We start from the raw sequence: 20,702 nt of genomic DNA on the forward strand, positions 1-20,702 counted from the left end.
TAACCATCTAACCTAGTGCTCTACACTGTTAAATGTTAGGCAAGAATTTCAGGAGAGAAAACATTTATGATCAAAGATACGTCAAACATGAAAATGTCCCATACCACCTTAATTGCCTAAAAAAAGGCACTATTCTTTCCGAAAAGTAAGTTGTTTTTAACCCCATGAGATGCAAACGTAAATGTAGGGTTTTTTTGTTGTTGTTTTTTTTTGGGGGGGGGTGGATAATTGCATGTTTACTAGATTTTATCAAATGTGGCAAATGGAATTTGTGTGTAAAAAGTAGTGAAGGATATATACAAAGGTGATTAAAAAAAGCATGCGTTTTTTCCCAAAATTAATCGTATGCCTTTAACGTACCTGAAGATTTATTGAAGTAATTATGACTTTAAATAATCTTTAGGTACGTGTAAAATATGAATCCAATAAACCATCTATGTTTTATGAATTTCAAGCAAAATGATCAAAGGAAAAAAAAATTTTTTTAGAGATATTTTGATAAATTAACATCCACCAGGTATGATTTCTTCTATTTTTTTACGAAAAGTTGATTGCAATTCACGAGATAAGTATGTCAGCAAATATGCAAATATAATTTTGTCTTCAACAACATTCAGAAGTGCAAAATTTCGCAGAAAAATAATGGAACCGGATTATCCAGGTAACATGTACATTTCGTACAAAGGTTTGGAAATTCTGTGCAGCGGTTTAAGAGGAATAAACTATTCATAACTATACACTCAATAAATGACAAAAAGTCTGAGTACATGAGAGCCGAAATAGTATTGCCGGGGGAAAATGGAACCGTACTTTCATGGTAATATGCAATACACACAGAGTAGACTTTCTGTACAAAGAAGCTTAACGGGTTGCTCACATTTTACAACATATTTAAAATTTATCCAAAACTATTCGGTAACATTTGAAATTTACATCGAAGCCATCAAACTGTTAATTACATGTAGAATCTGAAGAACGGATGCGGTAATTATACCCGGGCGAGTACAGTAGTTTAATTCTTCAGAGGACGCGGGATACTTCATTATGCAACCCATGCATTCTCTCACCAGAAGTCGTGTTTCGGAAGCTTCGAAAGAGTGAATGCAACCTCATTGATATTCAAGACATCAGAAATAATATTTTTACGTCTTTTGTAACACAAGAAGATAATCTTCGTTCATCAATTCTACAGAACGTTCATATACTTTTAAGTGTTCTATAACGTTTTCTTTAGAAATATCAAATTGACATAATTTTATGTATTTTGAGCCTACACAAAACCGCTGCTGGGGTCCCTATGAAACAAGACCTCACACCCACTTGTTGTTTTAATTAGCCACTATCTAAAATGTATTAGATTATTGCGCGAATCAATTAAATTTATCTTAATTTCTAATCTTCCTTTTTTCAAATAAAAGTATACAATTGCCGTTGTTCTTAAAACATTCATTACCAGCGCATCTATTAATTATTCATACACATATATACATGTAATGTTTCAACAGCATGCTTCAGACCCTGTGCATACAAAAGGAGGAGTTATCGTTCGTTCCTCTGGAAAAGGGGAGTGTTGTCGTTTGACAAGTAGCATGCCCTTAGTTTAAATAACATCGTTAGAAGTACCCTAAAAAGGTGGAGGAATTTGACCTGTGACGTAGAAGGTCATAAAAGCAATTGAAATTGGCGCCTCCGCCTAATCACGGACTGCACGAAATAATCATGATGATGTCAGAGTCAAATTCCCATAGGAGACGATTCGGCTAGCTGTTTCTTTTTAGCTGACATATTGGTGTACATTAACATTAATTTTAATTTATTGAAACAAAGGTGTACATACTTGTATAAACAATAAAATGCTTTCTTAGATGATTCATGCGGGTTATGAAGGTAGCGATCATTGCAGACAAAAATTACATAACCCGCATAATGTATTTTTTCTGCAATGTCGCGACCTTCATACCCCGTCAAAGAAAGCATTTTATTGTTTAAATAATAACATCATTTCAGGCTTGGGGCGAATTATAATTTCATGGTAAAGTTCGTAATTCATTACATTATCACAGACTAAGAAACCGGGGGAAAATATAATATATTATGTTTTTCCCCCTTTGTCTTAGTCTGTGATAATCAAGGTAGCATAAATTATATGAAATGAACGAAAAAATAACGTCAAAATGTTAATAATTTATGTGGTGAAAATTATATAAATGTAAGTAAACAAAAAAACCATGATACAGTCGGGGTGTTCAAATCTATCATAAAGCCCTTTGGTCACCCCGACCAGGCTTAGCGGTAATGCTAAATGTAATGATAAAGCATTGCAATGCATATCGGCAACATGTTAATTTTGAAAGTAATGACTGTAATGTAATTCGCCCCAACTGGATTTGATCTCCCGACCGTATTTGCATAACTCAACATATATATTTAAAAATTATAGTTTTTGTTTCTATATTTAAAGTAATGCGTTTGGCCCATTAATTCAAAGCAGATCTCACCGGACCTATCCAGATAACATTGCTGTCATGATAGTATGATGGCAAATAGGTTTCAGGTATTTTATTGTTAGTTTGGGAAGTACCCTTTTCTAAAAATAGATACACCTGGCGAAATGGAATGAACCTGTACCTGTGACAACTACATGTATATATACATTTAATTTGTCGACAACAGGAAACGAGCTTCGAGGAATAGTTACATTCATGTATATCTCTGAATAGCCCACTGATACTCTGAGTCGGAAATACTCGTTTAAGAGGTGTATTTAGTTTAGACGTGCCGATACGCATATGGTAATAATATCAAGATGAATTCAAAAGTTAAATTAAAAAAAAACAAACCCAAAAAACAAAACAAAAAAACCAACAGCTTGGATGAATCTAATGTTCTATATTCAGATCCAAATAGCTCTACAGTCAATCCATTCCACACCAGGCAGGTATCCTTCAAGTTAGTTGCAGATGTTATAAAAAATATTTTATACACCAAGTCGGATACAAAATAGTTTTTGATGATAAAGCCACAGAAAATGTTAAAAATATTGTGTACGTTCTAACTTGGATCAATTGGAATCTATAAAAGATATGTACAGCAATATTTATTTGCAACATTTTTCAGCTTCATAGATTCTAGAACATGATTAAGAATGAAATCTGTCCAGTAAACCAATCAAATTATTTTTTTTAAAAATCCACTTTATTCATTCACACTTGATTTACAAATTTTAATTTCATATAAAACAAAGTGGCCCATCACGCCTAAATACAGTAAAATCTCAAAATCAAATTTCAAATATCTTTCTCAATCAGTTTAAGGTGGTATGGGACACCTCCATGTTGTGATGTACTATTTATCGAAATAAACAATCAAGCGTAATTTTTTATTTTTTTCCGCAAAATTGTTACCTACACGTAACAACGGTGGGTTAGATGGATCACTACCAATCTGTAAGCCATGAGTGATTCCCGTTGAGGATTTTAAAATTTTTACCTTTCCAAAAATTTTTTAAAAGGTATTTTTGGGGTAATTAATGTAAAATTTAAAAATTTTAAACCAGTGAAAGTATCTCTATGATAATGTACTATATTCCACATTAATATTGACAAACGTCCTATACCACCTTAAATATTTTCTTATTTAAAAGGTATTTTTGGGGTAATTAATATAAAATTTAAAAATTTCAAACCAGTGAAAGTATCTCTATGATAATGTACTATATTCCACATTAATATTGACAAACGTCCTATACCACCTTAAATATTTTCTTAACTTTGTATTGAAGTAGATTTAAAATCACAACAAACTACAGGACTGCACAACAATTATAAATGTTCCTTTAATATTGTAAAGAAAAGAAAAGACAAGATGAAATTTCACATGACTATTTGTTCATAAATAACTCCACTAATTCTGATCTTGGTCCTTTGGTCGCTGCCCTGTACAATTTCAGTTTCACTGACTGCGCAGGAATTTCAGCACACTCGTGGACTCGCGCTCCATCCACTTGGCGTTCAGTCGAATGTTTTCGACGGACTGCTGGATCTTTCTCTCAGCTGCTGGGGCAGAATGGGTCTCAAAGAATTTCTGCAAAGACATTAAAGCAATTTAGATTATATAGACAAAATATAAAATGTACACTTGACAATACATGCATTAGTTTATCTGAAAATCTAACTGAACATTTTAATGAGTCCAATGCCTAATAAAACATTGGTGTAAATGGGGATCGGAGAGACATCAGTTTAATTACCATAATCTTATCATCAAATGTAAAATCTATTAAGTTAATACATGTTTCTTGTCAATTCTCAACATGTTTTTTGGTAAAAAAACAAAAAAAAACCCCAAAACTGTGAAGCTTACCTCTACTTCCTTAGCACGAGCCTCTGTTACAAAGTTGTCTGTGGAAACCTGGCAAGATGAAACACAAAATTCATTCAATTATTGATAAAAAAAGAAAAAACTAATATGTGTCAGAAATATGATTGCATTGGAATTTGATGATATTGTTTTAGAAATTTATGTCCCCATTAGTAAATATCATAAGGTGATATAAAAAATTAGGTTTTTTTTTGTTTTGAAAATACAATCTGTTTCAGCAATTTAAAAAAAAACAGATAATGATTTAAAAAAAAAAATAGTAACAAACATCAGAAAATGAATGTCACAAATAAACAAAATTCCAATTTAACAAGACAAAGAAAAAGAATATAATAAAATTGATTAAAAGTATTAAGCAGCTAGGAGAGAATAGAGTACCGGTACAATATATTACAAAGAAATGTTACCTCCACGAGTCGAGACAGCAGGAATCCTCCTTTGTATCTTTCGTGTAGCTCTGTCCACTTGTCCTGGACAAACTGCCAGCAGAGTTCTCTGCCTTGAACAGTTCCCGTAACTCCGCCAATCACAAACACTGTGTCCTGGGATCTAACTTTATCAGACATAGCAAAGTCAAGCACTTTCTTCTTCAGTTCGTCACTTTTGATGGATCCGATACAGCGGCTAATGCGAACTTTTTCTTCCTGCATGTCTGCCTCGTCGTACAACTAAGTAAAGAAAAATTCAGACATTTGTAAGGAACAACCCCACCTTTTGCAAAGTTTTCCCTATTTGTAAAGTTATCTCCTGTGCAATGATTATTTTTTTTTTGGTGAATTTGATTTAGTTAATGTGTAAAGTGTATCCTTAGTGTGATTTAATCAATAATTAGTTAAGAAAATCACCTCCCAATAAGAGTGATATTTTTAATTTGAAAATGAATAGTGCAAAATATTTAAATTGTACAATCTCAAAGAGAGAGAGAGAGAGAGAGAGAGAGAGAGAGAGAGAGAGAGAGAGAGAGAGAGAGAAAGAGAGAGAGAGAGAGACTTTATTTCTTACTTACCTTCATCATTTGATTGAATGTGGTTTCATCCCCATTGACCATCACCGTCAAATACACCTGTAAATGATATGTGGACAGGTGAGAATTTGTTTACAAATTCCATTCTAACAAGGACAAACAATTAACATGGAGATGGTATGGAGCCATACCAATCTGATATCAATATTATTTTTTATGACACAAACTTTTTGTGTTGAATTTTATAGACATTTTAACTTTTAATACTGTAGATTCCTTATTTTTCACGAGTACTTAATTCCGCGATTCGACAGTTTTGCATCAAATCGCTATAAAATAATATCGAGAACCCCAAATTAACTAGTTTTCATCTGTTAAAAAAATAAAAGCGAGATTTTAAAATCTGCGAGATGTGCTTCTTGCGATTTTACACGCATATTAATTCCTCGCATTTAATTAGGATTCTACAGTATATATACTGGTTTAAAAAACATTTAGAAACAATAAGAAAATTTTACTGTATCTATGTTAATCTACCCAGTACTTACTGGTCCCTTCAGATCTGCAGGGAGGGGGACCTTTCCTGACACGTGATTTTCGAACCTTTTGCGGGCCTCTGTTACTGTCTCCTCATCACCGTACTTGCCTAGCCGTGTCAGAGCCAACTCTCGAAGCATGGCCGCTAACGGACCTGGAACATAAGTTTATACATGTACATGTACATTCAGGCAAATATCTAGTTTATCGTCATTATTCTCAGTATGACAATGAAGTATTCTTAGTATTGCATCATACATATTAGTACATGTTAATATCTTGTTTAGTAATATGACCAGTATGCTTATAGTGTACATGGTATAATACATGTAGATAGATAGAGGGCACTTCCAATATCAAAATTAAAAACACCCTAGGAATCACAACAGATTACTTTCAAATGCATCATCTGAAGATGCAGTAAGAATATCAATAGACGCATACAAGCAAGTAAAAACAAACAAATAATATAATCTGATGGACCGATAAACAGCTATTTACAGATCTTACAGATAGATGGCAGACAAACCTTCGCTTTCCTTGGCGTCCCAGCCTAGAGACTGGGCCACCGGTTTGTACAGTTTCTTGCTGAAGGTCTTGAAGTCCTCGAATCCGTCCGTGTTCTGTAACAGGATGCTGATCTGTCCTAGGTTCCCCGTGAGATCGCTCCACACCGTGTAGTCATCCTCATTGACGAAGGCTCCCACCACCTTCAGAACATCCACAGTAGAGATCATCCCTGCCCTAGCCTGAAATATAGTGGAAGGCATTGTTATGCTTTTACAGTTTAAATCAATCTTTAGTGAAATGTACTATAGTCTGTCCCAAGATATTTCTGCAGCACATTTGGATGATTTTTGATAAAAATACATACACCTGAGAAAGAAGTACAATTGAAATAGGTGAAAGGGAAAATATCCAAGATAATTCCATTCACGCATTAATATTTTCAACTCAGAAAAATTCTCTGGAACGAAAACTGATTTCTTACGGAGATTTATAATGGGGAATCCCCACAGTATGATACTTTGAATTTACAAGTTTATAATTTCAAAAGCCATTTTTTTACTGGGGTCTACAAAACATCCACTTACAAGTGCAAAGAGGTCATTTTGCAGACCAAGCCTGTCTCTGGGAGGCAGAGTTTTATTCTTGATGGCAGGAATGAATCTGTCAAGGGTCTCTGAGCTGTACTGGACCCGGTACACACCCACAGACTCACAGTTTACCTGAAATAGATAAAGGAGGTCAATTACTACTGGATAGGTAATAGGTAGTAAATCAAGAAAAACCTTCTCTTCTTTAATGTTTATGAAGTGAAATATCAAGTCTTAGATCAAAATCAGAGCATATCAATGTAAACATTTGAATTACAAATTCTTTTAACGTAAAATTTAATTATTGCTATCCATGCTAACTTAAAGTAATTAAATTTCAACTATCATATATATCATAAATACTATTGTCAAACTAACTTGGGGTGCTACACTAGACTCTTTGACCTACCTTAACCCACTGGTCTGGGTGATATTGGGAACTGTCACCTACCTTAACCCACTGGTCCGAAGTGACATTGGGAAACGTCAACTACCTAAACCCACTGGTCTGGGCTGACATTGGGAACTGTCACCTACCTTAACCCACTGGTCTTGAGTGACATTGAAAACTGTCACCTACCTTAACCCACTGGTCTTGGGTTGCATTGGGAACTGGGACCTACCATGACCCACTGGGCTTGGGTTGCATTGGGAACTGGGACCTACCTTGACCCACTGATCAGGGTTACATTGGGAACTGTCACCTACCTTAACCCACTGGTCTGGAGTGACATTGGGAACTGTCACCTACCTTAACCCACTGGTCTGGGTGACATTGGGACCGGTCACCTACCTAAACCCACTGGTCTGGAGTGACATTGGGAGCTGGGACCTACCTTAACCCACTGGTCTAGCGTTGCATTGGAAACTGGGACCTACCTTGACTCACTGATCTTGGGTTGCATTGGGAACTGGGACCTACCTTGACCCACTGGTCCGGAGTGATAATGAGAAATGTGACCTACCTTAACCCACTGGTCTGGGGTGACGTTAGGAACTGTGACATCCATTGAGGTTTTGTCCAGCAGAGTAACTACAGCAGCTTTCTTTGGATCGCTGGCTGTGCTGATTGATACTGGCACCATCCAGGAGAAAGAGCCCTCTAAAATACAGTCATAACAGAATGTAACCTTACACAAATTACCAAGTGAAACTATCATCTGATATTGTGGAATCATTTAAATTCGTGGGGGCCAATTTTCGTGGATTATGACTTTTTTGCTGATTTGTGGGGATGTAATTTCGTGGATGCGTCGGTTACTGTTTCAGCAACAAAGATAACTCTTTCTAAAATTGTTTTCGTTGAGGATTTAAATTCGTGGGGGTGGGCTATCCACGAATACCATGAAAATTGAGCCACCGCGAATTCTAATGATTCCACAGTATATCTAATAAATTATATGTAGACTACAGTAACTATTTGATAACTTGGATTCACAATTCTTAACTTGCTATCATTCTTTCAGTTGTAATTTTATCTCATACATAATGGACAGCTCTATTACTTGGGAAAAACATTCTACTTTTGTCACAATGTCCAACACACACAACATACAGTCACTCCAGTGTTACCTTTCTTCTGTACTCCATCAGCACAAAACTTCTCTTGGGTCAAGGTCAAAACTCTGTTACTGCCATCTTGTTTCTCACTGACCTAAAAATAGAATTATCTACATCAGAATATGTAAAAAAAAAATTGATTCAAAGTTCATTGCACCTCTCACTTAATGACTTATGAAACTGAAAATCTACAATGTAAGCTCCTTGCCTTCACCACGGGGTACCCCATCTGTTTGGTCCAGGTTGTCATCACATCAAGGACCGGTTTTCCGCTGGCTTTCCCAAGGGACTCCCACAGATCTTCAGTGACTGCATTCTTGTATTTGAATTTTGTCAGGTACTGGTTCATTCCTTTCTTGAAGCTCTGAAAAACAATAAAAAGCTTTGGTATACCAAAAGGTGATTTAAGAATTATATCATGTATTAAAACATATTGCCCCCTCCTTTTCTTTGGGAATTCATTGTATGTATTAACCACATTTCCGACGTAGTCTTACTAATTACTTACCTCCTGTATTTGTTTGACAAACGCCTTCACAATGCATGTCAAATGTACCACTTAGTATGTTCTCTTCAACACAGGTATGTAACATCCTTGTAAATAATTACCCACCTTATCAGACAAGCACTTCTTTATCATACAACAGGATTCGTCCCATTATTACCGTATTTTTCGGGGCATAGGCCGGTATTTTTTTTCTCCAATGCGCGAGCATCGGCTTATCCCCCGGGATCGGCTAATCATAGGCTCAAAGTTGAAAAAATTAAACAGTCAAATTTAAAATCCACTGTTTTTAGCAGTTTATCATCAGGGTTGTTGTTTTTTTTTTCGTCCGTTTGAACTATTGTTCGATAGTTGCAGATACATAGATATAACAGAGCCCGTTAGTATATACGTCTCTGATAGTTGTCCCGTTGATAATTTTTGTAATGACATTGCGAGTAATAAAATGTACAGTACTGTACGAGGTATTTCTTTACAACCCCAATCAAAAGAATTTTTTCCCCCACGTTCATGTATGAACCCTGGAAACTATTAATGCGTAGTAAAAAAAAAAACGGAACCGGGTAGAATGAAATATGACGGAACTTTTGTGAATTTCTTCTTGTCTGCGTTCGTGGGAATCACTGGTCTTGGGTGCAGAATATATCAATGCTTTGTGTTTTTACAGTTAATTTTCTGTTGGATGAAATAACGGTATTCTGGTGTCGTGTGTATATACAAAGGTGTGAAACCCGTGACTATTTACACAGCCTGGGGGCACGTAGTGTACACCCTTACACCTCACCGCATTAATTGTGTTTTTAACATTACAACTTCTTTGCATAACGGCAAGTCACTTTTTAATTTATTAATGAAAAAAAACACAAATTAAATATTTTATGTGTGGTATTTCGTTTTCTCATTCATGCGATTACGGGGGATAACTCTATTTGAATATGAAACCACGTGTTGAGCTAATGGACGCCATACCCCGATCTACAAGTAGCTTTCAAAGTATTACTTGATTAAATGAAATTGAGCAGTAAGGTTTTAATAAAATATAAAAGGTTGGGTAAAATATCATACTTAGTTCTATCAGACAGTACCACGGAGGTTGGTGTTGCAATTAAATTTACATTATGTAAATTTACGATACCTAACGATGTATAACGACGAATACGGAAGAGACCAAACAACCACAAAACACAATTATATTTTTTTTAAATGTTTAAAATACATATGTTAAGCAAATTTAATAACTTTAATTACTCTTTTGACTTTCTACATCGATATTCTGAAAGTATATACTTAATACGACAACTTAAATTCCTTCATCATGCAGCGGTCATACTTTCACCACAGTAATCATCGATTGAAAATCGGCCTCTCCCCCAATTCGGCTAGTCTATGGATTTTTCCTGAATTTTGTCTGAAAATGAGCAATTCGGCCTATGCCCCACATCGGCATATGCCCCGAAAAATACGGTACATACCTCATCTCCAACGTAGTCGTGCAGCATTCTGATGACAGAGGCTCCTTTACTGTAGGAAATGGCATCAAAAATTTCATCCACCTCATCAGGATGCCCCACTGGGATCTGAAGGGAGCATCAAATCAATTAAATTTGTAATTGGTTGACCTGCTATAAAGCCAGATTGATCATAATGCAAAGGTTAAAATAAAGTAGATGTTATCAACAATGAATCATTTTGAACAACATGTGTATTTCTGTCAATTAAATACATGTACAATTTGTACATCAATATTTCCTTAATCTTTTCTCATTTAAGTATGCAGGTAAATATTACAGCAACCAAACTTCTCCCTAAGCACCATAATACAGGTACATGTGTTACTGACTATCTACGGAAATGTGTCTGGTTGGTAACATCCATAGAAGGCAAGGCAAAGCTGGAAAAACTTACTAGATTTTGTATTTTAATGCCTACAATGCTTTCACTGGTTCCCTACCTCTATAGCGTGACTATTGTGTAAAGCATCCATCTCCAGAGCTCTGCCTAGGTCAGAGTTCACGAACTGTGTCCAAATGTCAAACTCGGGGAAGCAGTAGTCCACACAGAGGTATTCAATCCAGGAGGCAAAGCCCTCATTAAGCCACAGGTGAGTCCACCATTCCTAGAAACACAGGAATAAATTCAGTACAATTTACTGCATAATTTTTTGAACAAGAACATATTACAATCAACCATGTTTTGAGATAATAATCTGTCTTGTGAGGCAGAACTCTTGATGTAAATGTTTTTTACTTGCACAGAAATTAATTTTTTGTACAAATTTAGAAAAACGACGAAATCAACAAAAGAACATACCTTCAGATATATTTAAAATCAAAGGGTAATACAATGCAACTAAATGTCCATCATCAAGCAGAGAAACATTTGATTTCATGTTCCTATTACTGTCCAGTCACTCAAACTTACCATTGTGACAAGGTTCCCAAACCACTGGTGAGCCAGCTCATGCCCCACCACCAGCGCCACCCACTGCTTGGATTTGGAGGAGGAGTTCTTAGGATCAATCAGCAGAGCTGTCTCTCGATATGTCACCAGGCCCCAGTTCTCCATCGCACCTAATAAACATTCAATCTGATTGGTCAAAATTCTGCATGTATCACATGCAAGTTTCCATTTACTGGTACAATAAAAAGATATATAATTATTCAGTAAGTCTCACATGTTATTTAGAGAACTAGCATTTATTATAAAAACTTGTGTAACAAATTACCTTTCATGATTAACTCTTTGTATCTGATGCTATGGTAATTCTAACAATTTCATTCTCAGAATAAATTCAATAATTTTGTCAAACTTGAAAAAATATTGATTTCTGTTAAATGTGTGCAATAAATGACAGAAAACCTGCAGCAAAGTCAGCAATAGCGATGAGGTCAATTTTGGGGAGGGGGTAGGCGATCTGGAAATATTTGTTGTAGAATGGCAGCGTCTTGACCGCCACCTCCAGGGCGAACTGTCCCTGCTCCTTTTTGCCCACGGGGGTGTAGACCCTGACCAGCACCCCGTCCGAATCCTTGTCCTCTACATAATCGTACTCCCCAACAACAAAGGCCAGCAGGTAGGTGGACATGATGGGGGTCCGCTCGTAGGTGACCACCTTCCAGGTGCTGTCTTCTGGCAGATCGTTCTCCGATTTCACTGGCTATAATGTTGAATCAATCAATGTCATGCTATTAGGTCAACATTTCAATATTAAAACAAATACAGAAGCGCACTCTTTCTCGTAATCAAAGAAAATATATAAAGAAAAGTATAGCATATCATGCTTATTGAAAAAGTACAGGTAAATGTATTTACAGTGTATTAAAAAATTACAGCAAATTCAGTTTCTCTAGATTCTTCTACAGATAAAAAATAGCATTAAATGTTTTTCAAATGAATGTTGTCGGCAAGGCATTGTCTCCAGTTCATCAAACAGATCAAATATAGCAACAAATATATTTTTTAATGAATGTTGTCAACAAAGCCTTTACATAGGAATTGTGGACTCACCATGTTGGAGAGAGCTACTCTGTTTTTTGGAACCACCAGGGTAACATCAAATGTGGCCTTGACAGCAGGTTCATCCCAGCAAGGGAAAGCTCTACGGGCATCTGTGGCCTACAAAATGCAAAATCAAATTGCTCAGCCAAAAATAATTTTTAATTTCTCAGGCCAGATGTTTGGGTTGATATTGAAATTACAGGTACTGAATTTGAAACAAAAAGTTTTTGTTTAATTGATACATTTTGGCCTTGTACATTCATGTATAAGTACAAGCCTCTTTGAATATTAAATTTAGCAAATTTTAAGAATTTCTCTAATATTTGTTGTTTCAAACCTCTTAAGATCTTTGAAACATTTATACAAAGGAAACATATAAATAAATGAATATGAACCTCAAACTGTGTGACAGCTCCATACTTCTCCTCTCCAGAAGGTGAGGAATACTTGCTTCTGTAGAAACCTTTCATCTTGTCGTTCAGCTCTCCTGTGAAGTCAATGCACAGCTGCCCACTTCCTGGCTACAATCACAGGGTTATGGCAACAATTTAACATAATGGTCCATATGCAATCATTAAACCAACCACAAAAGGCATAACACATGCAGATGTATACTCTATGAAACTTGTTTGGCTGATAAAAATGATGCTTGTTTCAAGTGTAATATACACAGACTATGCAGTCTTTGCTCAAAAGTCAGACAAATCTCGTTGATTTCATACAGCCATGCCTGAGTGGCCAGCAATGAAATGGACAGGCCTACATCACATTGCTGTTTGACACAACCTCCAAAAGTCCAAGCTCTTGTTAGAATGGTTCTAAATGTCTCTCATATTCAAAAGTTTTAGAAAAGTTATTCCCAATTAAATATTGTGCATGCAGATTCATGTTAGAGATATATTTCATTTCCAGTATTCATTGCTGATCCCAATTTCTTTACCAAACTATTTAATTTCCCTAAAATCCAGCAATACCATAATGTCATTTTCTCCATCATCATCTACAGATGTTTGATAAAATGGGGACTTGAACAGGAACAGTTACCTGAAGAGCACTGGGAAATGACAAAACCACTGAAGCATTTTCTGGTTCAAATTTCACCTCTGCTTTTAAATTCTGGTCTCCAGCATCTGTACAACAGAAGATATTAAATAAGCATAGGTTTGCAATTTTAAAATCAGAATTTGTAATAATCTTGGAAGATTCAGCTTACCACATCTAAAATTTTTGAAATGATGACTCAATTGAAGATCATCTAGCTCTTCAAGAATTTTACCCAAAAATTTAAACTTTTATCCAAAAGTCTGAGGAAATTCATAGTGATTTATGAGGCATCTGTCAAAAGTCATCATTACCTTGTCTCAAACATTCTAAATTTGAAGACCCAGACATTTCCTTTTTAAAATTCATTTTAACTTCTCAATATCTTTCTACACTAACATTTTATTTTTCAAAAAGGAGGAAATATCTCTTTACTTTGGGATTTTTGTTTGGCTTATGTGTCATATTGTAAATTATACTATACCTGCAGCTTTATAACAAGCGGACTGAATTTCTATTTCCTCACTGTTCAGGGTGATACTGGTCGTGCTTGAGAGAACCTGATAAAATACAAATAATTAGATGTAAAACACATCATAAAATACTTAGTAAAAACAGGGCACAAATCGCTGGGATTTATCACAAGTGCAACCCCCCCCCCCCCCCCCCCCCCCAAAAAAAAAAAAACCATTAACACATAAGGAAAAAATTAAATGAACATTACATATATTTGAGTTTTTCATTTTCAACAAGTTAGCAAGGATCTGCAAATTGCAGTAGCTTCTTATTAAATGTACTTTAATATTCTTATACATATAAGTCAACCAATGTACATTTTTGGTTTTTGATATGGGCTATATATTGAAAGCTGCTCCAGCTGCTACATTATATAGCAGGAGTAGCTGTAGTAAACACTACAGATTGATTACACAGCCAAATATCATGTTTATGATATGGGAATAAATCTATATATAGAGAGAGACATACAGATTAAATTGCTCAGTGAAAGAAAGAAAGGTTGTCTCTTCAAATTTCAATCTGTGCCAAAAGTTGTGTATAAAAATTGTTTATTTCATTCTTTAGTTTGTTAGATCTGCAGGTACCAAATGTTAAATAAAAGAGGTATTGAACTGCTTTCTATCAAATGCCTATAAACATAGTTAAATTTAAACACCACATTGACAACTTATCTTTTTTTAAAGTTTTTTAAAATCAACTTGGCAATTGCAAAGAGGAAGTTAATTCTGGCAAAAATTCCGAGGCGTTGATAGACGAAAAAAAACCCATGAGGATCACATAAACTACACATCACATTGATTTTTCTATTCGGAGGGGTTGTTGTAATTTTCTAAATTGAAATTAATTTCAGTGTAACAAAAAACCTATCAAAGGGAAAACTCCTAAAATTGAGAAATGCATTTAAAGTGCAATCATTTTTGCAACCATTGATAAAATATCTATGTTGCATGGAAAATTAGGAATTCTGATAGGGAAGGGAAAGGGGGTGTTAATGAAGTAAGATTCTTTGCAACCTTATTTGGAATCTAAACGCCGATATTGCTTTAAATGTTGCTTTAAATTACAGTATTATATATTTAAAAAATCCAATAAATTAAAAAGCCGGTTCGGGTCCATCTGCGATAGAAACAATGCAATTTATCTACCTTGACATCAATTGTTTCCTGTCCTTTGAAGGTGAACTTATCAAGATCTGGCTGAAGCCGAAGAGTATAATTCTCGGGCTTCACGTCCGTCGGCAATCTTTTAAATTCTTTTTTCTCTGGCATGGTGCAATATGTATGTCGTCTGATACAGCGATTTGTTCCGGAAGTGCCTAAAACAACTTCCGCTTTTGCTCGGAATGAAAACCAAGCGCGTGATTGAGTAGGTTTTAGATAGGCTGGTTCTGCTATTGAAATCGGAAGATTTGGCAAGCTAAACCTGAAAACAACTTTCAACAATGACATCAAGCATGAAATAATTTGCAAACTTGGTAAAGAATTATTTCTACCAAAGCTTACACAATAAGATTTTCACGTGGGTTTAGACAGGATACAGCTTTCGAATACTAAACTTTAAATTAAACAGGTTAAAGTGGATAAATCCGTAAAAGAATAGTGCGTGAAAATAGGCTTCAAATCTATTCCTAAAAATTTGTGAAGGCAGAATTTTCATTCTAAGGATTATGTACTGAAATTTCAAGTAGAAAGTATGTCATAATTCTGAAATAATTTCATTCTTCTACAATGGAGTTTAAAATTATAGTGCATTTTCAACTTCCTGAATACAGTGTAAACAAACAGACAGTTTTTTGGTAAGATATGGAATACACTCATGCACATACATTTTTCATACAATAAGGTATGCGGGGATCAAGAAAATTTTTCCTGGAGGAGGGGGGTCTAATGCATATATGCAATAATTTTACCATGTGAATTTAATAAAATTAAATTTTCCAGGGGGTGGGATTTGCGCATGTAAGGCACTTGTCTTTCTTTATCTATAAAAGAGTTTATGATATGTTTGATATTTGAAATGTTTTATAGTGTGACTGTTGGGAAAGGTTCATAAATCATTTCATTGTCATCTAGCTCCTATCCAAACAGCATATTGCTTCCTGTACTCTGTCCCGAGTTTTTGCTTCCACCACTTTTTGCTTGATATTTCAATAATAGTGAATACCTTTGTGCTCGAACTACTTTCATCCACTAATATGAAAAATGTCCAGATTATCTGTTTTGAAACGCCCCCTCTACCGCTTCAGGTTTCAATACACATCCAAGAATTGAAAGTCTACGGAGATTTTGCATTGCCTCAGCCATTAATAAGCCCGGATGATAATGTTAAAAAATTGCGCGATGTATTCCGAGTGTATTCCAAATGGAGATAAGATGTAAGCATTTCCCATTACAAATCTCCGTAAGAAATTTGTTTTCGTTCCTGTGAAATTTTATGAGTAAAAAGGGATAATTGTTCAATGAAGATATCTTGGATATTATATTCCCTAGCTTTCATCGATTTCAATTGTATTTCTTTCTCAGGTACGTGTATTTTTATTAAAAATCATCAAAAATTGATGGAAGCAATAACTTGGGACAATCTATATAACCTCTAGCTAATCTAAACTTAAGCCCATGATCATCTCCACCCGTACCCCTTTAAAATTATTCCAATTGCTCCGACCAAATATGTTTTATGGTGTGACACTTTGGAAAGTGAAGCTAATATTCACAATCACTTTTTTAAAGTGTTGATTTGTTACAAGAGAGTTAGTTCACAGTGCCTATATATCTATTTATTCATTAAAACACTAAGGTCTGAGTCCAAAATGTATGATAACAAGCATCGATCTCTCAACAAAATCCGTCAAAGTGAAAAAGTTCCAGAGCATTACAAGTTTGAAAGAAAATAAAAATGACCAGCTGCAGATTAGATAACTTTTATTGAATCTTTAAATATAATTTTCATGAAGTTTGTGACTTTAAAATGTTTTGTTTTTTGGTTTTTTTTACCAGAAAACTTTATTTAAGATGAGATATTGGCACAAGATTTGTAATTCCTTAGAGTGTGGGCCAGTGACTATCTTGAATCACAGTTTTCAAGTTCATAGAGTATAGTAAATGTAATCTCTGAAATAGTCACTATTAATAGTCATTTTTTTCAAATTGCTGTAAATTATAAGACTAGTCCCACTGAACAAAGTTATCACCGACAGATAAGACAGGTATCATTATACAAATGTATGTTGTACAAGTACTGTCGGGTAAGTCAGATGACACTCTATAAAGTGTCAGATAAGACAGGTTTCACTGTATATAGTGTACATAACATAAGAAATGACAATATCATTGAACATGGTGTCAGAGATTTAACAGCTTTTACTGTACAGATTAGTGCACTAGGATGATAGATGTTTAACTGTACTAAATACATAGTTTTGGATAAATAAGTTTCCAGGTACAGAGTCAATTTATAGACCATTCATCTGGTTATTACGGTACAAATTTAAGTGTCGAGTGATAGAGGTATAACTGTACAACACTTGTTTTATAAGCAAGTTTCAAAATATATTATTATGTCACATCAAACAGTTATTATTATACAATGTGGTGGATGATAGAGTTCATTGTACTCGACATAACATAGTGTTGGAAAAATTTCTTTGTATATTTAATTTTAGATTACAAAGGTTCAACAGTACTGCATTGTCTCAGATTTTAGCTGATCGATCCTTAATGTTTTTTATTTCCTTTTTAAACATGTACATTGAATTAATATTTTTTAAAAATTCACATGAATGCTCTCTGTGACTATATATCTCTATTTGCTTATAATGCTTTCAGCCTTTCCATGGTGCTTGGTACCTTATATACATAATCTGTATATTTAAATCTTCATGAGAAATTTAAATAAAGTTAAGAGCCTCTTGATTTCAGGGTGAAGATAATTCTGAGAACGTTACAAATGTGAATAAACTTCTTCATAACAAGACAGATGCCAGCAAAGGACTGGTTCACACTTGAGGTAGGTGAATACCACATTTGGTGTGCATTTGTGTGTGTTTATGTACGTGCAAAAAAGGGGGAAAGGGGGGGGGGGTTTGGTGGTTTAGCAAACGTGTAAGATATTTGCTTATTTAAGGAAGACTTTAAATGATATAGTGCATGATTTGTGGTATTCAGTTAAACTTAATTGCTTCATTCTGTTGCTTTCCTAGCAGACTTCAATTGGGTTGATTTTTTTTTAGAGTGTTCAAATAATGAATGACTAACACGTTCTGTGAATCATGGTTGTCAATGTATGTTGTATTTGGTCTACGTTGAGCTTTCCTTTTTTGAGTCCTTCTTCTTTCTATTAAACATGTGGAGTTATTGTCATTGTGGGACGTATTTCGTCTGAATGATCAATACAAACTTATTCAATTAATTTCTGAATTGTGCACACTGAGAGGAAGACATATAGAAACTTGTCATTAAATTTGCAGTTAAGAATAAATAACAAATGGCGTCCGTTTTGTTGGTATATTTTGTTCAATGGAGTTGGAAACTAAAATACTTACTAGGTATTTAAAGAAACTCCAGACAATATTCAGCAGGATTTAAATCTGTATAGATCAATTGATTTGGTGTTAACTTGTAGATAGTTGAATCTTTGAGAGAGAGAGAGAGAGAGAGAGAGAGAGAGAGAGAGAGAGAGAGATCTGAAGAAGAAGAAGAGTTGAATGACAAGAATTTAAGTAAAGAGAAAGGGAGAATAGTGACACAAGAGAGATGTGACACAAGATCAAGTCTCATGCAAGATTAAGAGAAAGATTTTAAACACAACAGTTTTGAGAGAGAGAGAGAGAGAGAGAGAGAGAGAGAGAGAGAGAGAGAGAGAGAGGAGAGAGGATATAAAATTGGAAATGTTGGATTAAAGTCATTTTGTTACTGATCGAATGTCTGGGAGCTGCATTGTTTATACAGTTATCAAAATAGATTCATAACTCATAACAGTTAATGACCAAACGCATTTGCAAACTGAATGTAAATGTACTCGTTTTCAATGGATCTTCAATGTAGGGCAGTTTAAACGATCAATATAAACCCTCAGCACTAAGCTTGGCCAGGTCAATAGAAAGGTTTGGAAATAGATTACCGACCCCTTTTAAAAAAATCGATTCAATTCTCTGAAACCAGATGATTGTATTTATACCCTTTTATCAACTAACATGTGCAATAAACATTAGATAATAACTTTTAAGGTTTTTATTTCAATTTAAGCTGCTAAAATTTGCACATTTTGACAACATGTAAATCTTGTCATGAGAAATCTAATAAAATGTGATTTTAAGCCACTTAGGCAAGGGACGAGTGGATCTCAAATCTGGATGCTTCGCAAGGTAAGGCTACAAGAACCATGCACATGACAAGACTTGTTACTTAGTCATGATAAGATCGAAGTAAGTTTGTTGATAAGTTAGAACCTACCGGTAATAGCTGCCTTAATTACTCATTGACATTTGATGACACTAATTTTTAAACTTGCACTAATACATGGATGTTTTTCATCTTGTTTTTTGTTGGGTTTCTTTTACTGTTTTGGTCTGTTATTGCAAATTTTAGTTTATTTTAGGGACCATTGTATTTATTGAGGCACATAATTAATAAATATATATATAAAGACCTTCCAATTTGATAGTTGCATGATCCTTTGGAACTTTACTAGAAATGCAGGGATCAAGGGTTCAATTCAATGGTCTATTTATTATCATCATAATTTGTATTTTGTTCATTCCTCCTTTGGTATTAGGAAATGATTTTATAAAATATCAATATCTTTGTGTTTTATAGGAAAAATGATAAGAGTTATTGCCCTTTGATCATAACACATCTACTCCCATCTACTCCTTTGAACGGAGATATTTTTGGAATTAGGTTTTGAATTTTAGCTGTGGAATTGGAAAACTTACAAAGATTTGGTGTTTGTAATGTTTAAGCTATGGTATCAATGTTTAGATTCTGCTAAAATGGTGATAATACTTTACGTTAATTGCTGCGAAATTTCTGCTAAAATGGTAATAATTCGATCGATCTTTACGTTGCTGCGAAATTTGCAAACGTTTCCCCCACTCAAGATTTCCCCACTGTTTACAATCCGATATCATTTTAAAACTTAACTGCAATTGAATGAAGCTGAAAGCAGGGTTCAGTATGCTCTCTTTATCCATTCAACATAATCCTGTATTCGTAGTTTTAATACAGCTGCTGCCATTACAGCTAGTATAGACTTTATTATCGTTGAAAAAAGTCTATTTTATTTGATTAACTCTTTATGACAGAGTGCATTTTGTCTTCAGATTATATAATGACAGAAACAAATTCTTTTTTTTTTCTTCATTGATTTGAAAATGTGATAGACCATGACTCCCGGTGATTCAGAGGCCCTTACAGCTTACTTCTTAATATACATAATCATTGTACATGCAATCAATAAGTGTCCATACAGCGAGAACTGATACAGGAGGAAAAACATGATGCAGGTAAATTAAGTTATTGGAGTTTAAACAACAAGGCAAAAAGTTTTCCTTTCATATACTTTTTGGTTAAAGAATGGGGGTGGATGGGTCTGGTGGAAGTTG

The 20,702-nt window shown here is 34.7% G+C and overlaps 1 protein-coding gene across 1 annotated transcript; it reads right to left on the minus strand.

Annotated features, from left to right (window-relative positions):
* Positions 1–3,811: 3,811 nt before the first annotated feature.
* LOC128180306 (puromycin-sensitive aminopeptidase-like) lies at positions 3,812–15,639 on the minus strand. The gene is made up of 19 exons (XM_052848283.1): positions 15,247–15,639; positions 14,067–14,142; positions 13,586–13,671; positions 12,937–13,062; positions 12,551–12,658; positions 11,903–12,200; positions 11,465–11,613; positions 10,995–11,159; positions 10,516–10,620; positions 8,747–8,902; positions 8,551–8,632; positions 7,944–8,080; positions 6,976–7,110; positions 6,411–6,630; positions 5,893–6,035; positions 5,387–5,443; positions 4,788–5,048; positions 4,363–4,410; positions 3,812–4,083 (listed from the first exon to the last, which is right to left on the minus strand). The coding sequence occupies exons 1-19, from the start codon at positions 15,547–15,549 to the stop codon at positions 3,952–3,954; spliced, it is 2,787 nt and encodes a 928-aa protein (XP_052704243.1). The 5' UTR covers positions 15,550–15,639; the 3' UTR covers positions 3,812–3,951.
* Positions 15,640–20,702: the final 5,063 nt, after the last annotated feature.

Source organism: Crassostrea angulata, chromosome 4 (assembly GCF_025612915.1).
Source record: "Crassostrea angulata isolate pt1a10 chromosome 4, ASM2561291v2, whole genome shotgun sequence".
Taxonomy (NCBI): Eukaryota; Metazoa; Mollusca; class Bivalvia; order Ostreida; family Ostreidae; genus Magallana; species Magallana angulata.